This window comes from Martes martes, assembly GCF_963455335.1.
Source record: "Martes martes genome assembly, chromosome: 7".
Taxonomy (NCBI): domain Eukaryota; kingdom Metazoa; phylum Chordata; class Mammalia; order Carnivora; family Mustelidae; genus Martes; species Martes martes.
In genome coordinates, this window is record NC_137894.1 from 130,508,394 (window position 1) to 130,533,608 (window position 25,215).

The 25,215-nt window shown below is 36.9% G+C and overlaps 1 protein-coding gene across 3 annotated transcripts in view; it reads right to left on the bottom strand.

Annotated features, from left to right (window-relative positions):
• Window positions 1-25,215, bottom strand: part of LIN52 (lin-52 DREAM MuvB core complex component) — a 116,617-nt gene that overhangs the window by 82,296 nt on the left and 9,106 nt on the right. For 2 of the 3 annotated variants that reach the window (XM_080807641.1, XM_080807640.1), the window contains exons 4-5: window positions 22,456-22,522; window positions 21,007-21,090 (exon numbers count right to left, since the gene is read on the bottom strand). In XM_080807641.1, the coding sequence (XP_080663767.1) occupies window positions 21,007-21,090; window positions 22,456-22,522 (151 nt within the window). Of the gene's footprint in view, window positions 1-15,944; window positions 17,232-21,006; window positions 21,091-22,455; window positions 22,523-25,215 lie in introns of those variants that run through there. The other variant, XM_080807642.1, reaches the window with a different exon arrangement.

The window sequence follows — 25,215 nt, forward strand, 5'->3', positions numbered from 1 at the left end:
AAGCCAGAAACCTAACCGTCATTTTTTTAAAAATTGAAATATAACTCTGTGCAAATTTAAAGTGTACACTAAGAGTCATTCTTTCTTTCTTTCTTTCTTTTTTAATGTTCCCAGTTACCAGATTGCTAAATAGGGGAAAAAATTTTAAGGTTTTTTTTTTGTTTTTTTTTTTTTAAGTAATCTCTGTACCCAAAATGGGGCTTGACTCAAAATTTCGAGATCAAGGGTTGCATGCACTTTCAACTAAGCCAGTCAGGCACCCCTAAGAGTCATTCTTGAGTCCTCATTATTACTTCCCAGAACTCCCTCAACCCAATACAACCAGTCAGTTACTAAGACATTCCATTCCACTACCCAGATTTCTAGAACCCGTCCTTCATTTTCCATTTCCACTTCTACTATGTTAGTTCAAGGGCTTACCTTTATAGTCTGGCTCACTGAAGAAACCTAACTTGTCTCTCCCTGTCTCTATCTTATTCCTTTTATTATTATTCCATCTTCTACTATATTAGCAAAGTGATATTTTTTAAGAATGTAAATATGATCACACGCCTACTATGCTTAAAATTTCTATGTTCCCATAACGATAACAGTTGATCGTTCTTAAGCACTTAAGTGCCAACACTATGCTAAAGATTTATAAATGATATTTTATCAAATCATAAAAATAACACTCTCAGGTAAAAGCCCTCAAAGTGAGGTCAGAAAAGATCCTAAAGATCACTAAGCATCTTTCAGGGGGTCTGTGAAACCAAAATTATATGCATAATACTAAGATACCTTTTTCCACTCATTCTCTCATAAGTGACCAGTGCAGTTTTCTAGAGCTTACCTAACATTAGATATAACACTTTGAAAGCAGAAGCAGATATGAAAATCTTTTTCAGGCTGTCTTTTATCAAGCCAGACAGTAAGGAAACGTGAAAAAAAATGTAAAAAAATGCCACTCTTTTTTTTTTTTTTAAGATTTTTATTTATTTATTTGACAGACAGAGATCACAAGTAGGCAGAGAGGCAGGCAGAGAGAGAGGAAGGGAAGCAGGCTTCCCACTGAGCAGAGAGCCTGATGCGGGGCTCGATTCCAGGACCCTGGGATCATGACCTGAGCTGAAGGCAGAAGCTTTAACCCACTGAGCCACCCAGGTGCCCCAAAAAATGCCACTCTTATCAATACTTTTTAGTTTAGAATAGTAATTCTTCATAAAAATGTTATTTCTGTTAATATGTAATGGACATATTCCTATTTTAAAATTTATTAATAAATGTTTTAAAAGATTTTATTTATTTATTTATTTGACAGACAGAGAGAGGGAACACAAGCAGGGGGAATGGGAGAGGGAGAAGCAGGCTCCCCACTGAGCAGGGAGCCCGATGAAGGGTTGGATCCCAGGATCCTGGGATCATGACCTAAGCCAAAGGCAGACACCCAACGACTGAGCCACCCAGGTGTCCCAACATTTTTAAATTTTCTCAGTTTTAGTTTCTGAAACAGTAAATATAAATAGATTTAACCCACACAAACAATAGCTCTTTCAGGTCACCATAAATCTTTGAGAGTGTAAAGAAATTCTGACACCAAAACATTTGAGAACCACTGTTCTAAAGTTATTATCTCCATTCCACAAAGAAACTAGGGCTTAGAAAGTTAAGTAAGTGGTAGACTGATGTGCACAATAAAGCTGTAGGATTCCAGAACCCAAGCTCTTAATCACTGTACTGCCCTCACCTGTTAGTTATTTATAATCCGGCTCCTACCTACTCATCTCCAAGTTAATGTTCTTTCTCCTATATCATATTCAGGCCATCACTTCTTTCTACTAACCTTAGTTTCTTCAAATAAAGGTACTTTTTAAAAAAGATTTTTATTTATTTATGTGAGAGAGAGAGAGAGACAGGGGGAAGAGCAGAGGAAGAGCGACAAGCAGACTCTATGCTGAGCACTGAGCCCGATGTGGGGCTCGATCCCTGGACCCTGAGATCATGACCTGAGATGAAAACCATAAGTCGGACACTCAGCCGACTGAGCCACCAGGCGCCCCAAATAGGGGTACGTCTTAAGCTATATTTTGAAAAAGCAATTCCTACAAGCTATTCACTACAATAAGATAGTATACCCTTCTAAAGCTTTCTGTAAACCAGACAAACTTAAGCTTTTCAACCTATCAAATACAGTTATAATTCCCTGAATCTGACCTCTTAAGAATGTCTTTTTTAAAGCAAACCTCACAAGGCACCTGGGAGCTCAGTTGGCTAAGCATCTGCCTTCAGCTCAGGTCATGATTGCAAAGTTCTGGGATCTAGCCCTGCGTTGGGCTCCCTGCTCCGCAGGGAGTCTGCTTCTCCCTTTCCTCCCAATTGATGCATGTTCTCGTTCTCAAATAAATGAATAAGATCTTTACAAAAAAACACACACACATGGGGTGCCTGGGTAGCTCAGTGGATTAAAGCCTCTGCCTTCGGCTCTGGTCATGATCCCAGGGTCCTAGAATGGAGCCCGCACGGGCTGTCTGCTCAGCAGGGAGCCTACTTCCTCCTCTCTCTCTGCCTGCCTCTCTGCCTACTTGTGATCTGTCTGTTAAATAAATAAAATCTTTAAAACAAACACACACACACAAGACCACCACCCCCAAACCTCACAAAATGTCCACAGTGAGGCCAATGATCATACTACTCTCTGAGGGGGCATGTTTGGAACCATGAAACAAGGGACTTAAAGTCATTGCTCACACGTTTTTACGTTAGCTACAGTGTATTCATTTCTACAAAAGGTCTATGAACTGAAAAAGAAAAACTATGCTGGACAGTAAGCCACTAAAGATTGTGTACAGTGCTTCAGTGATTTCCTAAACCGTCACGACAAAGATGCCCAAACCAGCTCTTTTTCCTCAGGCATCTTCACAGCAATGCATTTCCTTTTTCACGCTGGCTCTTCTTTCTAGTTGACTGGGGAATTTGACATGGATTCATTTTCACAATATGTAGTTCCAATCCCCATGAAGTTACTTTTTCTTTTTTAATGTTCAAAACTATTTCCCAAAAGAAACCTATCTAGTAGGCTCAAATGTTTCTAAAAATAATCCACTGCACAGGGTAGATTTCCCACTCAGGGTCAAACTGTAAGGTCTATAAGCACAGCACTTAGATAAGACATTAATAATCCAACTGAAATGAATGGCTCGAGTATAATTCCCTATGGTTTTCACATCCCACCCAAACAACTTTATTCTTATAATTCTCCATTGCTTAGATCCGCTGTTTCCATTTTATATTACAAATGTACTCTGTATTTCTTATGCTACTAGCCATAATGGTTTCCATACACATTCAAAAAGATGTCTTCTGCTTTTATAATAAAGTGATGCAAGTTTTAATTACTAATGTGAGACTAAAATCTTCCTTATTCTTTCTTTTCCAATTCTAAAATAATTATATGCATCAACTCGGCTATTAGTTCATTATGCAAGATCTTTGTCATATGGTGGCCAAGTAGTCAACAAACAGTTAAAGAAGCTTTGTTTTTTCAAGGAAAGTGGTTTTCCAAGGATTTTCACATGACAAATGATAACACATTTAAAAATGCATCACTCAATAAGGTTGTCAGAAAACTTACACATCAAATCAGGAAACCAGTGAGTTGCGGAAAACACAGTCTCACTTTGTGTGAATTTTTTCTATTACGTAACCAATAATGATATTCCGATATCCCCATGAGGGAGAAGTGGGGGAAGGAAAGAATTCAACCAGCCCAAGTCACATATTGAGTAATTTAATACTTAGTTCTAAGATACTACAGCTTTGACATTATCATAACCCAAACTAAAATGACAGGTGTGGCATTAACAAAAAGGAGAAATACTGCTAAAATGAACTACACTAAAATTCAAAAATTCTGTTTAAATTGGAGAAATGTGGGGCACCTGGGTGGCTCAGCTGGTTAAGCGACTGCCTTCGGCTCAGGTCATGATCCTGGAGTCTCGGGATCGAATCCCACATGGGGCTTTCTGCTCAGCAGGGAGTCTGTCTCCCACTGACCTCCCTCCTCTCATTCTCTCTCTCTCTCGAATAAATAAATAAAATCTTTTAAAAAAAATAGGAGAAATCTGGATTGTATGTCACATACACAATATGGATTGTATGTCAAACGATTGTATCACGTTAAATTTCTTGAGTGCGCTACAATTATATTGTAAATATGTACGAGAATGTCCTCATTCTTTAAAAATAATGCTAAAGTACTTATGAAGTGTCATGGTTTCTGCAGCTAGCTCTCAAATTGTTCAAGAATAAAATAATAAACTTAAAATATATGTGGAAAGATAAAGCAAAGTGACAAATGTTAACAACTGGTGAACAGGTGAAGGCTATATAAGTATTGTACTATTCTTGAAACATTTTTTTAAAAACATTTTATTTATTTCTGAGAGAGAGAGAAAGCATGCGTAAGAGAGCACAAGTAGGCAGAATGGCAGGCAGAGGGAGAAGCAGACTCCCTTCTAAGCAGGGTGCCCAGTGCAGGGCTCAATCCCAGGACCTTGGTATCATGACCTGAGCTGAAAGCAGATGCTTAACCAACTGAGCCACCCAGATGCCCCTATTCTTGAAACATTTTAAAGAGATTTGAAACTTGACAAAATGTAAAGTTCGGAGAAAAAAAACAAATTTTGGTTTATTAACATATACCATTAAGAAAAATCAAAAGTCGGGGGCACCTGGGTGGCTCAGTAGGTTAAAGCCTCTGTCTTCGGCTCAGGTCATGATCTCAGGGTCCTGGGATCGAGCCCTGCATCGGGCTCTCTGCTCAGCGGCGAGCCTGCTTCCTCCCCTCTCTCTCTCTCTGCCTGCCTCTCTGCCTACTTGTGATCTCTGTCTGTCAAATAAATAAATAAAATCTTTAAAAGAAAAGAAAAATCAAAAGAGCCATAGAGAGCCATAAAGAGGGATAAGATATTTGCAATTTTTATAACTGACAAAGAATGCATATCTGGATAATGTTAACAATACTTACAAATCAATTTTTAAAAAATTGACAATCTAATTTTTAAAGATGGGCAAGAGATATGATAAACACACTTCACAAAAGATGTTAACCAAATGGCCAATGAACATATGAAAAGGTGCTCAACCTCATTAGCCGTCAGGAAAATGGAAATTAAAACTACACTGAGATACCAGTCTATTAAAATAGTTAGAATTAATTAATTAATTAGTTTATTATTTTTTTTACAATGGTTAGAATTTAAAAGCTGAGAATATGTCTGTTAGGAAGGACCTGGAGCAAGTGAGATTGCCAAAGTGTTTGTAAACTGGTAGAACCACTTTGGAAAACTGTTTGGAAGTAGTATCTATTAAAACTAAACATATATATACCCATAACCCAGCAATTCTACTCCTAGTTATATATACAACAAAAAAGCATATACCAGAAAAAGACATATCACGAATGCTCAGAGCATTTATTTATAATCACCAAAAGCTAGAAACAATTCAAATGTTCATAATGGGCAGAATGAAAAACTGTTATGTTCCTGCAACAGTATACTACACAGTGATGAAAATAAACAAATGACTACTAAACACAATGGGTGGATACCATAATCAAAAATGTTGATGGAGCGCCCAGGTAGCTCAGTGGGTTAAAGCCTCTGCCTTCAGCTCAGGTCATGATCCCAGGATCCTGGGATCGAGTGGGCTCTCTGCTCAGCGGGGAGCCTGCTTCCCTTCCTCTCTCTCTGTCTGCCTCTCTATCTACTTGTGATCTCTGTCTGTCAAATAAATAAATAAAATCTCAAAAAAAAAATGTTAAACAAATGAGGCCAGACACAAAAGAGTATGTAACTTGTGAGTCCATTTACATAAAGTTCAAAAACAAACTAAATTCTTTCATGATACCATGTCACAATAGTGCTTGCCTTTGGGGAAGGGGCAGGTAATCACTGGGAGAACCTTTGGAAAGGTTCTATATCTTCATCTGGTCTGGGTCGAGGTCATGGGAAAGAACCAATTTTCTGAAAATTCAATAAGCTGTAATTTGTGTACTTTTCTTTATGTATATTTTACTTCCATTTTAAAAAGTTGATTAAAGAACAAAAAATGATGTCACAGTGGAATATTTTCATATCCTGAATCTGAGGTCTCATCTTACTTCTCAACCAAAGAACTGTAATTTCATTTAAGACTGATACACATTCACACAGTTCTTTGCTCCTACTGAGCAGATAATACTAAGAGTATTGTTCTCCAACTACAGGAGAGAAAAGCCAAAAGCATTAAGCTGGACAAAATCTTGGCCAATGTTTGCTCATGAAAAGACAGTGCATTCACCAAGTAAGCCATCTCTCGCCCTTGACCCAACAGGTTACCCCTTTTATTCCCAAATTTCTACTTCTGGAAGAACGTGCGAAGGATGGGAAACGAAGTATCACAACTTTCCCCTTGCTATTCATCACTTGCTTAAAGTAATTAATTGTTGTTAATGGATCTAGTCATTTTTATTTAGGAACAGTCCATAAAAGAGTTTACAATTTTAACTGCACAGAAAAATTAGGAGGTAGATCTTTCAAGTAACTATAATTTTGTTTCTAGGTGGTATACAATTTTTCTCTATTTCTTTACTTTCTCTACTCAACAGAACAGAATGTGCTCATTGTGGGTAATAAGGAAAATTCAGAAAATTTTAAATGACAACAAAAAGATCACTTGAGATAAAACATATTTGCGCATTTCTGGTGCTTATAGGGCAGAAAAAAATGTCTCTTCCTTTAGGGCAGAAAAAGAAACCAAAAACATATTGGTGTATTTCCTTTCTATCATTTGTCTATGTCCACGCTCTCAAAACAAAACAAAACCAGAAAGAAAAAGAAGGGAAAAAAAACTTGATTTTGTGTTCACATTATGATCTTTTCACTTGCAATTATCCTTACATATAATGAGAAGTTTTCTGTAATTAAACTCTCTTTAATGCTTTAACATTTTTAATGCTCAACATTGTCTACTGTAATTCCCTTGATTATGCCCCCCAATGTTGAACTTTAAATTGTTTCACTATGTACATTTCCCTACCATACATGCTGTACAATTAAACAGAATGTTACTTTGAAACCAACCCCATCCAAACTAATGTATGCCCTGCTTGCTTTCCTCTATCCTTGCCTGCCCCAACCCCCACTCCAAATCAAAAGAGAATAGAATACCACAAGCATTTTACGGTAAAATCCTCTTTGTGTAAAAAGCCATTTCAGAGGCAACATTGCGTTTATGAAACAACTTGACTAATGGACAAAATATATGAGTGCTTATAAGCCTTAAAGGTAATTTGAGGCTTTGTGTATCCTAATTTGTTAACCAAGGGAAAAATGAGAAATAATGGCATGTTTTATTTCCCATTATCATAATACGTTTTGAAAAACAAAATACTTAAGGCTAAACTGACAATTTCTAATTATGAGGAATAATCCTGATCCCTTCAAAGTGGGATTTCTAGATTTTATACTGTATTACTACCTAAACAGGATGCCATGCTAATGACTATGAGAGAACGGTATGGCAGTGTCTGAAACAAAGAAAACAAAAGCTAAATTTCACTTGGTATTTGAGAAGTGCAGATGACAACATGGTCTTTTAGGTGCTTTTGCATCAAGTTCCCTGGCTTTATTATTCAGGTTAAAATAATTTAAATTTATACCTTCGTGAATTTCCCTGTCAACAGATACAATCAAGAAACATTAAGAAAAAAGTTCATCTTCACAAAGAACAAACACTAAAGATATTAATATTTTGCCTACCAAGTTAGCAATGACTTTAAAATTATAATACTTGGTGTTCACAAGGGTGCAGGGGTAGGAAACGCCCTTCTAGAAGACAGTTGGGCAGTAGATTTCCTCTCTGTCAGAGATCTCACAAACCTCCAGCTACTTGTAAAATGCTGCCTTCACTTCTGGGAGGACCCGCCCCTGTTGCTGATATAATACAATTACAGCTGTTGATTAACGGATGGATCCACATCAAATATTTGGGGCCAATTACCGTTATTTTAAACATATTTATTTTTGAAGTATGGTTGACATACAATGTTACATTAGTTGCAGAGGTACACACAACACGGTGATCTGACAATTCTATACATTATACAATGCTCGCCACGTAAATGTAGTTACCACATCATCTCAAATCCGTACTTCTGAAATTGTTTTCCAGTTAACAGATTTGGACGTCAACTATATATAAAGGCCACACCAATTTCCTGAATTGCTACAGGGAGGCTAAGTGAATAAAATATCACTACTATGGAAGAAAACTATACAAAAGTAATTTATTCAACTGAGAGGCCTGATGATCTGCCAAAGGGTACTGTAAAGGGACTACACAAACCCGTTTCTGAAGTTATGGATATCTTGTTTCACGTGTTTATTTCCCTGAGAGAAAATTATCTACCCAAAACATTACCTGTTGCCCAAACTAGACGACAAGAGCACTGCTGTCACTCTATTAATAATATCCACCTATGCAAATGGTTTTTACTTATTTCTAAAAAAAAAATTAAGGTGCCTGTCTCCTAAGAAACATATAGGAGAGTTTGGTAATGTTTTTCTGTAACTGGATCTCTCTCCTTCTGAAGTCCCTGTAATTAGTCAGGCTCAAAACATCATGCTAGACTCTAATTTCAGCTTACCCACTAAGATCCATCCAGACAGTTACCTAGTTCTGGAAATGATAGAGCTGAACCATCTACTGTCAGTGCACCTCCTTCCACTCTCACTGCTGCCATTTATTCAAGCCCTGACCTCTTCTGGCGGGACTCCCATAATGGCTTCCAGCCTCCTGGCTCTACCATTCCATTCTATCCTATGCACCAATGCCTGCTAATGGTGTGACTTCCCTACTCAGAAATCTTCAATGGTAGAATTTTTAGTGACACAGAAATGTGCTTAAGATAGAATAAATGAAAAAAAAATGCACAGGCTAAAACTATGTTTATATATACTATACTCTCGGTTATGTTAAAAATCATGTTTGTGCATTTGTAGGGACACAAGCAGAAACGTAAACACAACATCCACACACAAAGGGAAAAGAGTGGGGCAAAAAACACATTCAATGTTATTTCTTAGTGGTAAGACTATACAGTTTTTACTTTATCTTTACAGTAACAGACTTATGGTAAAGTCTCTTATAGTATATATGGTAAAGCCTCTATGGTGTCTCTATAAACCATCTATAGTGAACACATTATCTATGTGTTATCTATGTGTTCACTATAGATAGAGCCATTAAATAGTGAACACATTATCTATGTGTTATCTATGTGTTCACTATAGATAGAGCCATTAAAATACCTTTTATTTTTTTAAAGATTTCATTTATTTATTTGAGTGAGAGAGAGAGAGACAGAGAGACATGAGTAGGGTAGAGGAGCAGAGGGAGAGGGAGAAGCAGACTCCCCGCTGAGTAGGGAGCCCTGATATGGGACTCGATCCCAGGACCCTGAGATCATGATCTGAGTCAAAGGCAGACGCTTAATTGACTGAACCGCCCAGATGCCCCTAAAATATCTTTTAAAAAACGATTTCACTTGCCTCCATTACCTTTAAGCCTAACTCCTTACTTCCTAGAATTCAAGGCTCTCCTTAATCTAGTCCCTGTCTCCTTCCTTGTCTTAGTTCTTATGACCTTGATGTCACCTGGGCTCCTTAAGAACCAGATTAGAGATCACTCCCACCATTCCTTGAGCACAGCTATTCCTTCAAACTCTGTTTTGCTCTGAATATTCACTCCACCTGGAATATGGTCCCTTCCCACTCCCACCTAACAAGCTCCTATGTGTTCTTTAAGGTCTATTTTCAATGATCCAGAAATAGCAAATACTACCACACCCCTTCCTCTTGCCCATAGCAGATAACACTGACTTCTCTGAATCCAGGCTCCTTCTCAAAATCCGCAATTCAATGGCCCTAGACGATCCTAACTAATCAATCCATGTTGGTATACAAAACGACATATACCTGCCATTCCTATAGTAATCTAATGTAATTACCCTCTTCTTCCCTACCCCATAGGTCTTTGTACTCTTATGGAGCTTATCTCCTCTACCTTCTATTAAGAATCATTTACTTAATTGTCTTATCTCTCTTTCCTACTACATTTTAATCTGCACAAGGAAGTAATTATGTCTTATTCATCTTCATATCCTCTGCAGAGCCTTGCAGGAGGTCAGCACTCAAACAGTTGCTGAACTGAATACTTCTTTCTTTTCCTATTATCTCATCACTCAAAATGGCTAAATATTTGCAAGTTTTATTTTAAAACAATTAGATTCTTCTTGAAGAACGACTAATGAGTTCAAGTTTCTTTCATCAATTTTAGCCAACATTCCTGCCTTAACTTAATACAGCAGTGTCTGATCTCACACAGTAACCTGCAGAGTGAAAGGACAGAACAAGGTAGGCTGAGATGAGAACTGAGCCCATTCTGAGGGGGCTTATACCCAGATACAGAAGCTATTGAATTAAACTACCACATTTTTAGAATCTTTTCTACCAATCTCTTTAATCAAAAGCAAAATGTTACTTCTGACAATAGAGAAATTAAAGGACTCTGAGCATCAGAAATACATATTGCTTTGAAAATGGATTTAAAAATTGGGGAGATGAAAAGGAAAAACAAAAATCTAAAAAATCAAGCAAGGTATCAACAAAGTTAGGCAAATAGTCTGGTAAAGTCGCAAGAATGTCTTACCTAAATCAGAAACCCAGTTGAAGAGAGAGGGTAGGAGCAAAGCTGGTAGTACAGTAAGACTCATGCTGCCATCTAGAGGTTAAAGGATAGACGATTTTCCTCCTCAATCAATCCTATTATAGAGACTCAACAGGCCTTATAAAATAAGCCAGACAAATATCTCTGCTGTCAGGACACAAAGAAGAATATCGAGGCTGTAAGAGTCCCACATTTTCTCTCCTTCTCTTTCTTCATAAATTAAAATAAAAAATCTAAAGACCAGAGTTATCTGTTCTTTATAATTTTATCTAGATGGGAAATAATTTCTAGATATAAATGGTCTTTTTTTTTCCCAAAAAATTATACGCCTAGAGGGTAGAGAAATCTACTATACCACAGGCTAACTTGGAAGTTTTCCTTTGGTACCACCTCCTAAGAAAGCTGTACTAAACAGTTTCTGGTACAGACAACTTCATCACTGACAGAATGAAATAGCAGGAATGGGGTCATCTCAATCTTTTTACAATACGATGTTGCTTTTAAAAACTATGTAAGTGATTAAATTTAGCCAAATAATGGTTCCAGTGAAACTTCTAAAGACCATACAGGATTAGACCACAAATTAGTTAAAAAAAAAAAAAACCCTGTATCAAAAACAAGCTAAATTTCATAAAGCTATTCTTAGAGAGTAATATGCTCATTGTTAAATTATTTACATTAGTAACTGTTTAGCCTATCTTTTCTTTTCTTTTATTTTACTTATTTATTTGACACAGAGAGAGAGCACAAGCAGGCAGAGTAGCAGGCAGAGGGAGAGGGAGAATCAGGCTCCCTGCTGAGTAAGGTGTCCGACACCAGGCTTGATTACAGGACCCTGGGAACCCAGGTGCCCCTAGCCTATTTCTTTATACTACTAAGTAAATTTCAACCCAGACTAAGTAAATGAGTATAAATTGAGATTTTAATTTATTTTGTAGTATAAGATAAAGCACAATCAAGAACAAATGCATCAAATTCAATACCTCTTCATGATAAAAACACTCAACAAAAAAGAAAAGGTAAAATTTCCTCAGACTCACAAAGGACATCTACAAAAAACCCACAACTAACATCACACTCAATGTTTTTTCCCTAAAGTCAGGAAGAAGACAAGGATGTCCACTTTTGCCACTTCTATTTAACCCTGTACTGGAATTTTTAGTCAGGGCAATTAAGCAAGACAATGAAATAAAAAGCATCCAGATTGGAAATAAAGAAGTAAAACTATCTCTATTTGCAGATGACATGATTCTGTATATAGAAAATCTTTTTTTTTTTTTTTGAGTAAGCTCCATGCCCAGCGTGGAAGCCAACGTGGGGCTTGAACCCATGACCCTGAGATCAAGACCTAAACTGGTATCAACAATCAGACGCTTAACTGACTGAGCCATCCAAGAACTGCTGTATATAAAAAATCTCAAGCAACCTACTAAAACTCTATTAGAACTAATAAATGGGTTCAGTGATGTTGCAGGATAGAAGATCAACATACAAAAGTTAACTGTACGACCCTTGAACAACATGGTTTAAACCACACAGGTCCACTTACATGCAGATTTGTTTTTGATAAACACAGTGCTACAAATATATTTTCCCTTCCTTAGGGTTTTCTTAACATTTTCTTTTCTCTGGTTACTTTATTATGGAATACAATATATACTACATATAGCATAAAAATATGAGTTAATCAACTGTTCATAAGTAAGGCTTCATGTCAACAGTAAGCTATTAAGTAGGTTAGTTAAGCTTTGGGGAGTCAAAAGTTATAAACAGCTTTTCAACTGTGCAGAGGTTTGGCTCCTCAAGTCCCATTATTCAAAGGTCAACTGCATTTCTCTAAAGTACTAATAAGCTTAAGAAACAAATGAACATAGGGCAGAAAAAAGAGGCGAATCAAGAAACAGACTCTTAAATATAGAGGACCAACTGATGGTTACTGGAGGGGAGGTGGGCTAAACAGGTGATGGGGATTTAAGGAGGTAGCTGTGATGAGCACCGCCTACTGTGCATAAGCGATGAACCACTAAATTCTACACCTGAAACTAATATTATACTGTATGTTAACTAACTGGAATTTAAATTAAAACTCGGAAAAAAAATAAAGCACCAATGAACAAATTGAAAATGATATTAAGAAGACAATGTCATTTATAACATCAGAAAATAAAATACTTAAGAACTGATTTAACAAACAAAATGTAATACTTATACTTTGAAAACCACAAAACATTCCTGAAAGAAATTAAAGGCCTAAGTAAATAGAAGACATACTACATTCATGAATCATTTTAATATTATTAAGATGGGAATACTCCCCAAACTGATCTACAGATTCAATGCAATCTCTACCAAAACCCCAGCTGACTTCTTTGCAACAATTGGCAAGTTAAAATTTCTTCGGAAATTCAAGAAACCCAGAGTAGCCAAAACAATCTTGAAAAAGAACAAAGCTGGAAAACTCACACATCACAATTTCAAAAAACTTACTACAGAACTACAGTAATCAAAACAATGGGGTAGTGCCATTAAGGACAGATATACAGATCAATGAAGCAGATCTGAGAGTCCAGGGAAAAACCCTTGCATTTATGGTCAATTGATTTTTAACAAAAATGCCAAGACAATCAGTAGGAAAATAATAGTCTTTTCAACAAATAATGTTTGAAACAACTTGCTATCCACATACGAAACAATGAATTTGGATCCTTACCTTATACAATGTACAAAAATTAACTTAAAATGGATCAAAGACATAAATGTAAGAGCTAAAACTATAAAACTCTTAGAAGAAAACACAGGCATAAATCTTCGGGACATTGGATTAGGCAATGGTTTCCTAGGTATGAAACCAAAATACAAGCAACAACAAAAATAGATAAATAGGACTTAAAATTTTATGCTTCAAAGGACATCATCAAGAAAGTAAAAAGACAACCCACAAAAATGGGAGGAAACTTCTGCAAAGCAGATATATAATAAATGAGCTGTTTCTAGACTATCTAAAGAACCCTTAAAACTCAATAATAAATACACAAATAATCCAATTTAAAAGTGGGCAAAGGACCTAAACAAACAGTTCTGCAAAGATATACAACTGGCCAATAAGTGCATGAAAACATGCTCAATATCATTAGTTATTAGTCAAATGTAAATGTAAAAAATGAGAAACCACTTCACATCCACTAGGATGAATGATAACTTTTTGAAAACAAAAACAACTACCGGCAAGAATATGGAGAAACTGGAATCCTCATACAATGTTGGTGGGAATGTAAAATAGTGCAGCCAGTATGGAAGAGAAGGCAGTTCCTCAAAGGAGTCAGATGTAGAATTATCGTATGACCCAGGAATTCTACTTCTAGTTAAAAGCCCAAGAGAACAGAAAGGTAAATCTACACAAAAACTTGTAAATAAATGTTTACAGCAGCATTACTCACACTAGCCAAATAGAAAAGATACAAATGTCCATTACCTGGGGGATAAGTACAATGTGGATAACTGGTGAATATATCTATACAAGAGAATATTATTTGGCCATAAAAAGAAATTAAGTACATGCTACAACATAAACATTGAAAACATGTTACACGAAAAATAAACCAGTCACAAAGACCACATACTGTATGATTCCATTAACATGAAATGTCAAGAATAGGTCAATTTAGGGTGCCTGGGTGGCTCAGTCATTAAGCCTCTGCCTTCAGCTCAGGTCATGATCCCAGGGTCCTGGGATCGAGCCCCGCATAGGGCTCCCTGCTCAGCGGGAAGCCTGCTTCTCCCTCTCCCACTCCCCTGCTTGTGTTCCCTCTCTTGCTGTGTCTCTCTCTGTCAAATAAATAAATAAAATCTTAAAAAAAAAAAAAAGAATAGGTAAATTCATGAAGACAGAAAGCAGATTAGCAGTGGCCTAGACGTGTGGGCCTAGGAGGCAAATAAGGAATGAATGCTTGGGTACTTTCCACTTTTCAGATAGGGAATGGTACAGTGTTTCTTTGGGGGGAGATAAAAATGTTCTACAATTGTGATGATAGCTGTACAACTCTAAATATATTAAAAGTCACCAAATTGCACACTATAAGTAGGTGAATTGTGGGGTGTGTGAATTATATCTCAACAAAGCTGCTATTAAAAAAAAGAAAAAAGAAGAGAAAAAGAAAAAAGAACAAGTGCATCAGAGTCCCAAGCTTAGCTTTAATTTCAAATGGCATGATCCTCTGCTTTCCCAATCTTCACATTCTATTTAAAAATATCTTGAATGTAGAAGGGCCTGGGTGGCTCAGTGAGTTAAGCCTCTGCCTTCGGCTCGGGTCATGATCTTGGGGTCCTGGGATCGAGCCCTGCATTGGGCTTTCTGCTCAGCGGGGATGCTTCCCCCCCTCTCTCTGTCTGCCTCTCTGCCTACTTGTGATCTCTCTCTCTCTGTCAAATAAATATTTACAATCTTTTTTTTTTTTTAAAGATTTTATTTATTCATTTGACAGACAGAGAACACAAGTAGGCAGAGAGGCAGGCAGAGAGAGAGGAGGAAGCAGGCTCCCCGCCGAGCAGAGAGCCCGATGCGGGGCTCGATCCCAGGACGCTGAGATCATGACATGAGCCGAAGGCAGAGGCTTTAACCCACTGAGCCACCCAGGCGCCCCAAATATTTACAATCTTAAAAAAAAAATCTTGAGTATAGCCATTAATTAGCTCATCTATGTGGTTTCTAGCCCTCAGAGACAAGAGGGAAAACATTTTTTTAAAGGGTAAAAAGTGTTGAGAATCAGTGTTCTATAGGATTCACAATGATAGTTCCATTGGTTTTTCCTTTTTTTTTTTTTTTAAGATTTTAAAGTAATCTCTACACCCAACATCGGCCTCAAATTTAACCCCCAAGATCAAGAGTCACATGTTCTTTCTACTGAGCCAGTCAGGCACCCCTAGTTTCACTGGTCTTAGGAATAAAGCAACCAATGGATGACTGAAAAGACTAAATCAGGATCATGTCCAGGTCATAACAAGATGGAATAAGATTCAAGTAGAAGACAAAATAAAACCATCATCAACAGGCTTCACCCTATTTTTACTATGTGTGGTTGATCATCCAACCACTAGAGGAAAACTTGCAGACGCTACAAGACCTGCAAATGTCACTTTTCATCAATAAAACACCAACTAGCCAGAAAAAGAACAATTTCCAGAAACTTTCACCTCTTCAGTTTTAAGTCAATGGATTTTATTAGAAAAATTCTATCATTTCACCCAAAGTCATGAGCAGTTTACCATTCATTCAATCAGCAAATACACACTTGTGCATTTACTACATGCCAGGTACTCTATGGATTAGAAAGACAGAACAAAGTATGATTTTTTACCTGAAAGAGTTACAATCAATCAAGGGATAAGACATGTACCAAAATCTCCCAGAATGGTAAAAGTGACATACAAATGAAACAAATGAACCACTCTAGGAGCAATTTGGGAGGCCAAAAGGGTTCACTTTCCAGATAAGGAATGAAAAGGAAAGGCTGATGAAAGAAGTTAATCTGGGACTAAACAGTAAAGGATGGATAGAAGTTCTAATATTAGAAATAGGTCAGGGAGAGATCTCTTAGAAAAAGGAATAGCATGGATAGAATTAGGAAGACAGCCAAGTGTTACACGAAGAGTGAGTACTTCAAATGTGAACCGCACACAGTGTTTTGGTAGGGGAGAAGTAAGGAAGAAATGCGGTCATTAAGCTAGGGCCAGAGTGAAGAGGATTTTGAATGCCATGTTAGAATATGAATTTGATCGCATGGTCAATAAAGTACTCGTAATGACTTACGAGCAAAGGACAAAAGAAGCAAATGATACTTTAGAAAAATTACTCTGACAGCCTGGAATGGAGTGGTTGAAAGGCAGGGAGACTGGTCTACAACAGTTCCAGCAAAATAGAAAGGACACTGCACTCAGAAAGAAGCAATGAAAATAAAATTCTTTATATGGTAAGGCAGTTTACAATTTTCCATATTTCTATGTACTCCATGGCAATTTCATATTAATTAACTGCTCAAATCAAGCCAAGGGACCCCAGTCATGACAAGCTATAAACACCTATACAAAAAATTACTACACTCCAAAATCCCAAAAGGGTTATCTGAGACATAATCATGTACCAAATCAAAGGGCATAGTTCATCTTCCAAAAGACACAATCTAGTTACTAACAGCCCTAGAAGATACACATTATTTCTATACTAACATATAACAATGCTCTAGGGAAGTGACAAACAATCATGTTTTGAGGACAAATATTTTTTGCATTTTTTTTCTTCCCATCATCTTTATCAGTGCAGATATTTGCATGAAAACAGGATCACTGGTCCTTGGGGATTCATCAGTTCCTATTGCTTATTTTTCATCCATGTCATCCTCTCAATTAATGCAGGAAAGAGGATTGAGACATCGAAACACCAGATTAGGGTGTCAAGTAAATGTCAACCCCTAGAGTAGATGAATAATCTGTAAGGACAAAAAAAAGATCTTGTTTTTATGCAAATACACTATATACAACAAAACAAAGAGAGACTGTACCCAAGAAGTCCAAAACATATCAATATAAATCTTTCCAATTCTATTAGCTAAAACTATTTTCTATATGTCAGTTAATTTGTTGCAATCAGGGAAAAATGACAGTAAATTGCAAAGCTTTGCCACAGAAATGGAAATAAGGCTGAATTTTGAACAAGAAAATAATTTTGAAAAGATCTCGGCTGGGCTCATGGGACTCATATGGCAGAAATGAGCATTTCTGTTACAGAATTTTGGTTCAGTGCTTAAGTTGGCTGAGTTAAGTGACTGCAAATCCCCACCTACAATGTCTTAAGTTTTAGAAATACAAACACTGAATGGTAATAATATTTTTAACTATATGGATTAAAAACTAAAACAAACCACACCAAGTTTCTGACTCTGTGGAAAGCCACTACAATAAACTTTACTGATGTTTAGGGGAACTCTTTATTCTAAAAACTGATAAAAAGAAAGACTCATTTAACCTGTAGTAACAGCTTTCAAGGTAAAATAAATAGTTGGTAAGATAAAATCCTGTATAGAAAAATTCTAGCTAATAACAAAAAATGACAGAATTAGAATATTACCATCTGGCAACCTATAATAAAATAGGGGATCTAGGCAGTTACCAAAAGCCGCTAAAACTCTTGTGTAAGGCTGATGGAGAATTTTACAATGAATAATCAGGCTAACAATGCCTTCATCAACTAATTAATTTTAATATCACAAAGAGAGATAGGCAGACATGATGTACCTTCTGATGGATGTATACAATTCCATTCAGGAAACAGCCAAAATAAAAATAGACTCAACCTGTATCTGTGAAAGCTACAAGATCTAACAACCAGGAAATAAAAAGGGATAAGTGAATATATTAAGCACTACCATAGCAATGTGAACAACAAAATCCGCAATGTATAAAATTCTACAGGATAACTAGGTTCAGTAAATGGCAAGGGAAAATAAAAGGGAGGTGGAACTATGACAGATGAAGACAGACTTAAGAGACAAATCAATCACAGTGTATAAACCTTATTTAGGACCTGATTCTAATAAACCAACTGTACAAAGACAATTATAAATCAACCAGGGAAATCTGAATCCTGATTAGCTATTCGACGATATTACACAAGTTTGTTAAAAACTTTTAGGCATGGGGCAACTGGGTGGCTCAGTCATTAAGCATCTGCCTCTGGCTCAGGTCATGATCCTGGTGTCTTGGAATGGAGCCCCACATCAGGCTCCCTGCTCAGTGGGAAGCCTACTTCTCCCTCTCTCTCTCCCCCAGCTTGTGTTCCTACTTGCTGTTACTCTAAATAAATAAATAAAATCTTTAAAAAAAAATTTTAGGCATAATAACGTCATTGTGGTTATATTTTAAAAGGTGAGGGAAGAAGACAGATCTTGTCTTTTGGAAAGACAAATGGAGTTATTGGGTGATGAGGTAATATAATACCCAAGATTTGCTTTAAAACAGGGGCGCCTGGGTGCCTCAGTGGGTTAAGCCTCTACCTGCAGCTCAGGTCATGATCTCAGTGTTCTGAGATCGAGGCCCACATCGGGCTCTCTCCCCGGCGGGGAGCCTGCTTCCCCCCTCTCTCTCTCTGCCTGCCTCTCTGCCTACTTGTGAACTGCCAAATAAATAAATCTTTAAAAATAAATAAATAAAATAGTTATGGGAGGCTGTATAAGTGAAACCGACTGGCCATATGCTGACTATTAAAGCTGGGTCATGGTTACGTAAGGTCATTATTCTATTCTCCCTACTTTGGTATATGTTTAAAATTCTCCATAATAAAAGATGGGGGAAAATTTTATCTTTCTCAGTAAGAAAGCAAAAAAAGAAAGACTAATCAGAGAAAACATGGCAATTTCAACTACAGCTAACTAGAGATAATACTGTTGATAAACACATATGCACATATAATGAGCATAAAATTTATTTCATTTAAAAAATCGACACAGAGAGATAGAGTATTATTATTATTATTACAGCATTTACTATCCAGAGCTAGTAACAGATTCAACTTCTATATTATACCAACCTAGCATTCATGAATTTAATAATCACAGATTTGCCTTTTCATTACAAACCCTGGAAGTCCATGACATACATGGTAAATATTGATTTTGCCAACACATAAATTTTAATCATGAGAAATAAATGACCAATAACACAGAGGAGAGTTAGGTAACAATGAGTGAACCTAGCAGACCAGCTAGCACCCGTGGTCTGTTCTTTCTTGCTCCTTGATTTATGAATAGATTAAAAAACATTTTTTTTAAGATTTTATTTATTTCCTTGAGAGAGAGAGAATGAGAGAGAGAGCATGAGAGGGGAGAGAGTCAGAGGGAGAAGCAGACTCCCTGCTGAGCAGGGAGCCCAACGCAGGACTCAATCCCGGGACTCCAGGATCATGACCTGAGCCGAAGGCAGTCGCTTAACCAACTGACCACCCAGGCGCCCAAAAAACATTTTTATGGTAAAAGAAAGCCAACTGTTAATGACAATGATGGAAATATAGAAAAGATAAAGAGGTCTAATAAAGTGACAGACTATTAGTCAAAAATCAGAAGTTTTAAATGAAATGTTAAAGTGAAATATTGAATTTGGCAGTAATTAAGATAAACAATGTAAACAAATACTCTATACGCTCTATAAATAAACAATTTATAAAACCGTTTTGGGGATTGTTCTAATCGGCACAAAACTTGCATGTTTGAAGAAAATTACAAGCTACTGTAGCCTCTCACAACTGTGGATTCGGGAAGGTGTCAGAAGTACCCACTGACAACAAAGTTCTAACCACTATATTTATGCTGAGTTCTCTTTCAATTACATAGTGAGAATTTCTACAATTCCTTTCCCAATTTTATAATGAATACAGTATAGGAAGAAATATAATCTATAAAGAAATAAATGTACACTAAAAGAATGAAGAGCAGACAGTAACAAATGAGAAGTTTTAAAATTTTAGTCGTGATAGCAGACTATGTTCTTGGTCTGCTATATGGCCCTTCCATTGGGGAACCAATCCTCCCTCCCATTCCATGGGCTTGAATCAGACTAACCCCTCTAATCTGTGTCTGCATCCTGGACCCAGGCTTGGCCCGCCAGGGTACTCCATGCTAACTGGCTAAAGTACTGGTTCTCAGATAGGTATCTGAGTCAAGATGGTACAGTGTGAGTCCTCCCCAGGACCTTTCTCTTGGAATGTTCAGACAAGACGTTCTTCATTTTGGGATTATCAGATTTAAAGACACATAAACTGAAGCTCTTTTGGGCCCCCTCCCCCAGTGCTAGTTCAAATAAGAAGACTAATGCAAGAGCCTTGAGATGCAAAACAAAAGCAAAAACAAGAGCACATCTCAATAACATCATCAAAAGTCAAACATCTAAATACCTTCTAAGTTATTTCTACTCCTGAAATTTTGATTTATGTGAACTCATAAGGTCCCTCTTTGGCTTAAGCTACTTTGACTTGACATTCTATCGCTTTCAACTGAAAGGGTTTCCAATATACTTTCACTGTAGAGAGAAAAATAACTTGTTACTGAGTAGACTCAGTAATTATTCTAGTATACTACATCATAAAAGGAACTCTAGATTACGGTGACTTCTTACCTTCATGACGCCTAGTAAAGACACTTTCGAAATTATAGCTAGCACTCATCATGAAATACACAACATGCAACCCTGAAAAAATGTGATCTGGGTACTCACACTCATCCAGCCCCAGCTGATAGGCCAAGTTCTGTAGGCCTCGTACCTTCTCCATCAAATTAGCTGTGGTGAGGCTCCCCAGTTCTGAAACAGAATCATTTATTTCAAAACCGTATCTTTCTACTGTTCTCTAGTTAACAATCCATTCAGGCTGGAAATCCTTGTTATAAAGATTTTCAAGCTTAATTCTTACCTAATAAAGTAGAGAATGGATCCGTATCTCTTCTCATCCAATCATTCCCCTTACACACACACAGTGAATTTTTCCTACTATTGCAAAATGCTTCAGATGAACTTGTGTTTAAGGCACAGGTCAGTTTGTATAGAACATAATGCTATGATCCCTTATTAAAAATTTAAAGTTTCCTTAGAAAATACACACTAATGGGGGATGTTATATAAATGTCCATTTGGAACATTACAACAATGAACCTGAGATGCCCTTGAGACTTAATTTCTCCATGGCTGGAGGAGGGGATCTGCATTTAAGCATTTCATGCAGAACAATGAATTACTTCTGAAGTCAAATAAAGGTGTTATTTTCTCCCACTTATCATGCCACACTCATTATCCATATCTGGCATAAGTAGACTTTCGTGATCTGTTCAGCTGCCTAAATAGCTCAAGAATGCCAGATTTTTACCTTAATTTCAGTCTATTACTTTACAACCATCATGAATCTTATCACCGGAAAGATGATAAAAGTTAAATAAAGTAGAGCAAAATCAAGGAAAATTAATGTTTTTTAATTTAAATTTCTACTTTGTGGTTGAGTTCCAAGTCATTTATCAAACAACAATATTCACTACTTATAGTATTCCTTAGTGGAGAAATTGATGGGATAGAAAGAACTAAAAGACATGTCTTAACCCACTAAGGGATTATCAATTAATAGTACTGACAACAATATACAGCAGTAATTTCTAAATAAGGCACTTGTGTTAAACTGGTAAGAGACTGGATTTAAAATATCAGTTTAAATTTTAACTCTTTCTAATAAATCTTAGGCTAAGTTAACCTCTGAAACTTGGATATCACGATACCTAATGCACATGACCTTTATGAGAATTAAACGGGAAAAATTTATGTGAGAGCTTTTGTCAACTATAGCATTATACAAAATAAAAGTTAATTAAAGGAATTAAGCTAATTCCTTTAATTAAGTTAATTAAAAAGTTAATTAAAGGAACTTTTAGGATTAAAGGAATAATTACAGGAATTTAGCAGCAGAAGAAATCATTATGAGTGGGTCTTGAATTGAAGGGATTTATACATACGGAAAAATAGAGATAAGCATTCTGACATAAAGAACCATCAATCAGCTTGGTTAAGTAGGCAGTCTCACTGCAGCAAACACTTGTAAGGGAACAGTGAGAGAAAACTGGAAAGGTGGTTTGTAGAGGAACATAAATGTTAGGTTAAAAGTTAGAGGTCACAAGCACTACTTACCTTTCAACATGTCAATGTCATCACGTTCTATTTCAGCCATCCATTTGGGTGGAGAACTAGTAATAGGCTGTCAGAATATAAGAATATAACCACTCAGATACACACAAAATGTAAAGAGACCGTCATCTTCCTTCTTACAGAAAAGTAGCTTCTCACACAGCCTTCGGGTTGTTTGAAAATACTGGCAAGTTACAGGTTCAAAAACCCAGATTTCTCTAGGTTCAGATATGACCTACAAAATAATTGACCTTGCAAAATAATTGTTCATTTTTACAGCTGGTCCGAGGGAAATGATCTTAGAAGAAAGGTCTGACTACTATTACTATTTCATGGATAAGAGGTTAGTAAAGCAATGAAAGAAATTACTTGAAATTCAATTCTGGTAAAAACCTCCAACTGAACTGTTCGAGACCATCAGGAAGTAACATTTTCTGGCAGAGGGGAAGATTCACAGAAAGATGTCTCTCTCTCTCTCTCTAAACACACACACACAAACACACATAGGAATATTACTCAACCACTAAAAAGAATGAAATCTTGGGGCACCTGGGGGGCTCATCTGGTTAAGCAGCCAACTCTTAGTTCTGGCTCAGGTCATGATCTTGGGATTGAGCCCAGTACTCAGCAGGGAGTACTCAGCAGGGAGTCTGCTTTGAAGATTCTCTCCTTTTGCCCCTCCCACCACCCACACTCACTATCTCTAAGATAAATAAAATCTTAAAAAAAAAAAAAAAAAAAGAAATATTTCCATTTGTGACAACATAAATGGACCTAAGGGGTATTATGCAAAGTGAAAATAGGTCAGACAAAGAAAGACAAATAGCACGTGATTACACCTATATGTGAAACTGAAAACAAAACAAATGAACAGATAAAAAACAGAAACAGACTCATGAATACAGAGAACAAACTGGTGGTTGTGTTAGGGGGGATGGGCAAAATAGGTGAAAGGGATTGAGAGGTACAAACTTTCAGTTATAAAGTAAATAAGTCACAGAAATGAAAAGTATAGCACAGGGACTACAGTAAACAATAATGTAATATATATAATTGATGATTCACTATGTTTGTACACCCAAAACTAATATATGTCAACTATACTTCAGTTAAAATTTTTAAAAAGAGGAAATCCTCAATTTGTGAGAAGACTGCAATGATCATCACTTCAAATTTCATTTTATTGTAGACACTTTAGAAAACTTTAGAATTTTAAATTATCCTCTAATTTCTTTTTTTTTTTTTAAGATTTTATTTATGCATGAGAGACAGAGAGAGAAAGAGACAGACAGAGGCAGAGGGAGAAGCAGGCTCCCCAAGGAACAGGGACCCAATCCCAGGGACTCAATCCAGGACCCCAGGATCATGACCTGAACCGAAGTCAGACGCTTAACCATCTGAGCCACCCAGGCGCCCCATCCTCTCATTTCTGAAAAGTGAAGTTACAAAATATGAAGAGCCCATTCTTGGAATAACTTTGGGCAACAGTTTTCAATCCTAGCTGCCCATGAGAATCATCTATGGAACAAAAAAATCCGATGCCCTGGACACACTCCAGATGCACTGATTTAGAATACTGGAGGTGGAATGAGGGTCCATTGGAGAGAACAGAGCAAGGGACGTTACATATGTATTTTTTAATGTACTACTGTTCATTTAACTTCAAAAACATTTTAGCATCTTAAATATACAAACCAAATAACAGAACAATGCACACTGTGTTTAGTACAGACGGTTCTGGAACTTTCATTGTTGCAGTGGCTCTTTGCTTTACAGACACTGAAGAGTCCTACAGCTCATTTAAAAACAAAGGTGAAACCTACACTTAACTGAAAAAGATCCAAACACATCTCGTAACAGTGGACCCCCTCCTTTTCCACAGGTAAGAAAGGCAACAGAATGCTGTGTCACTATCACACAAACAAGACAACGTGAAGCTAAGTGAACACCCACTGTAGCGTTCACAGGTCCAGCCTCCCAGAACACATCCCAAGCTACAACCAGTACATATGTATTTTTTAAAAGCTCCACAACTGCACACTGATGATTCTGTTGTGTAGGCAGGGGTATGGCTGAGAAACACTATTTCAGCTTTCAGTCTTTTTCCTCTTTTTTTTCTTTAATTAACATTTGCTGGATACTATGTGACCAATGCATTGTATGACTTAATTTTCTAATCAATCCTATGAAGGAGGTATTATTATCCTCATTTTACAAAGGAGAAAAAAAAACTGAAGTACAGGAAGATTATAAATCACTTGCTTCTGGACACACAACTATTGGAGCCAAGATTCAAACCCAGGAAGTCTGAGTTCAGAAACCACTACTCTATACTTCCTTTCCTAGAAGGCTATTAGTCAAATTTGCCATTTTTGGCCACCAGTAGGGAAACAGACTATACCAGGGGATTTTAACCTGGGGTTCTGGGATGACCCAAACCCCTTGAAACAAAACTTAAAACAAATGTGCATACCTCTAGGGAGAAGAGGTAGATACATAATCAAATTTTCAAAAAACAACATATTTTAATGAAAGGGTTTTTTTTAAGATTTTATTTATTTATTTATTTGACAGAGAGATCACAAGTAGGCAGAGAGACAGGCAGAGGGGCGGGGGGAAGCAGGCTCCCTGCTGAGCAGAGAGCCCAATGTGGGACTCAATCCCAAGACCCTGAGATCATGACCTGAGCCAAAGGCAGAGGCTTAACCCACTGAGCCACCCAGGTACCCCTAATGAAAGTTTCTTTTTTTTAAAAAACCTCTT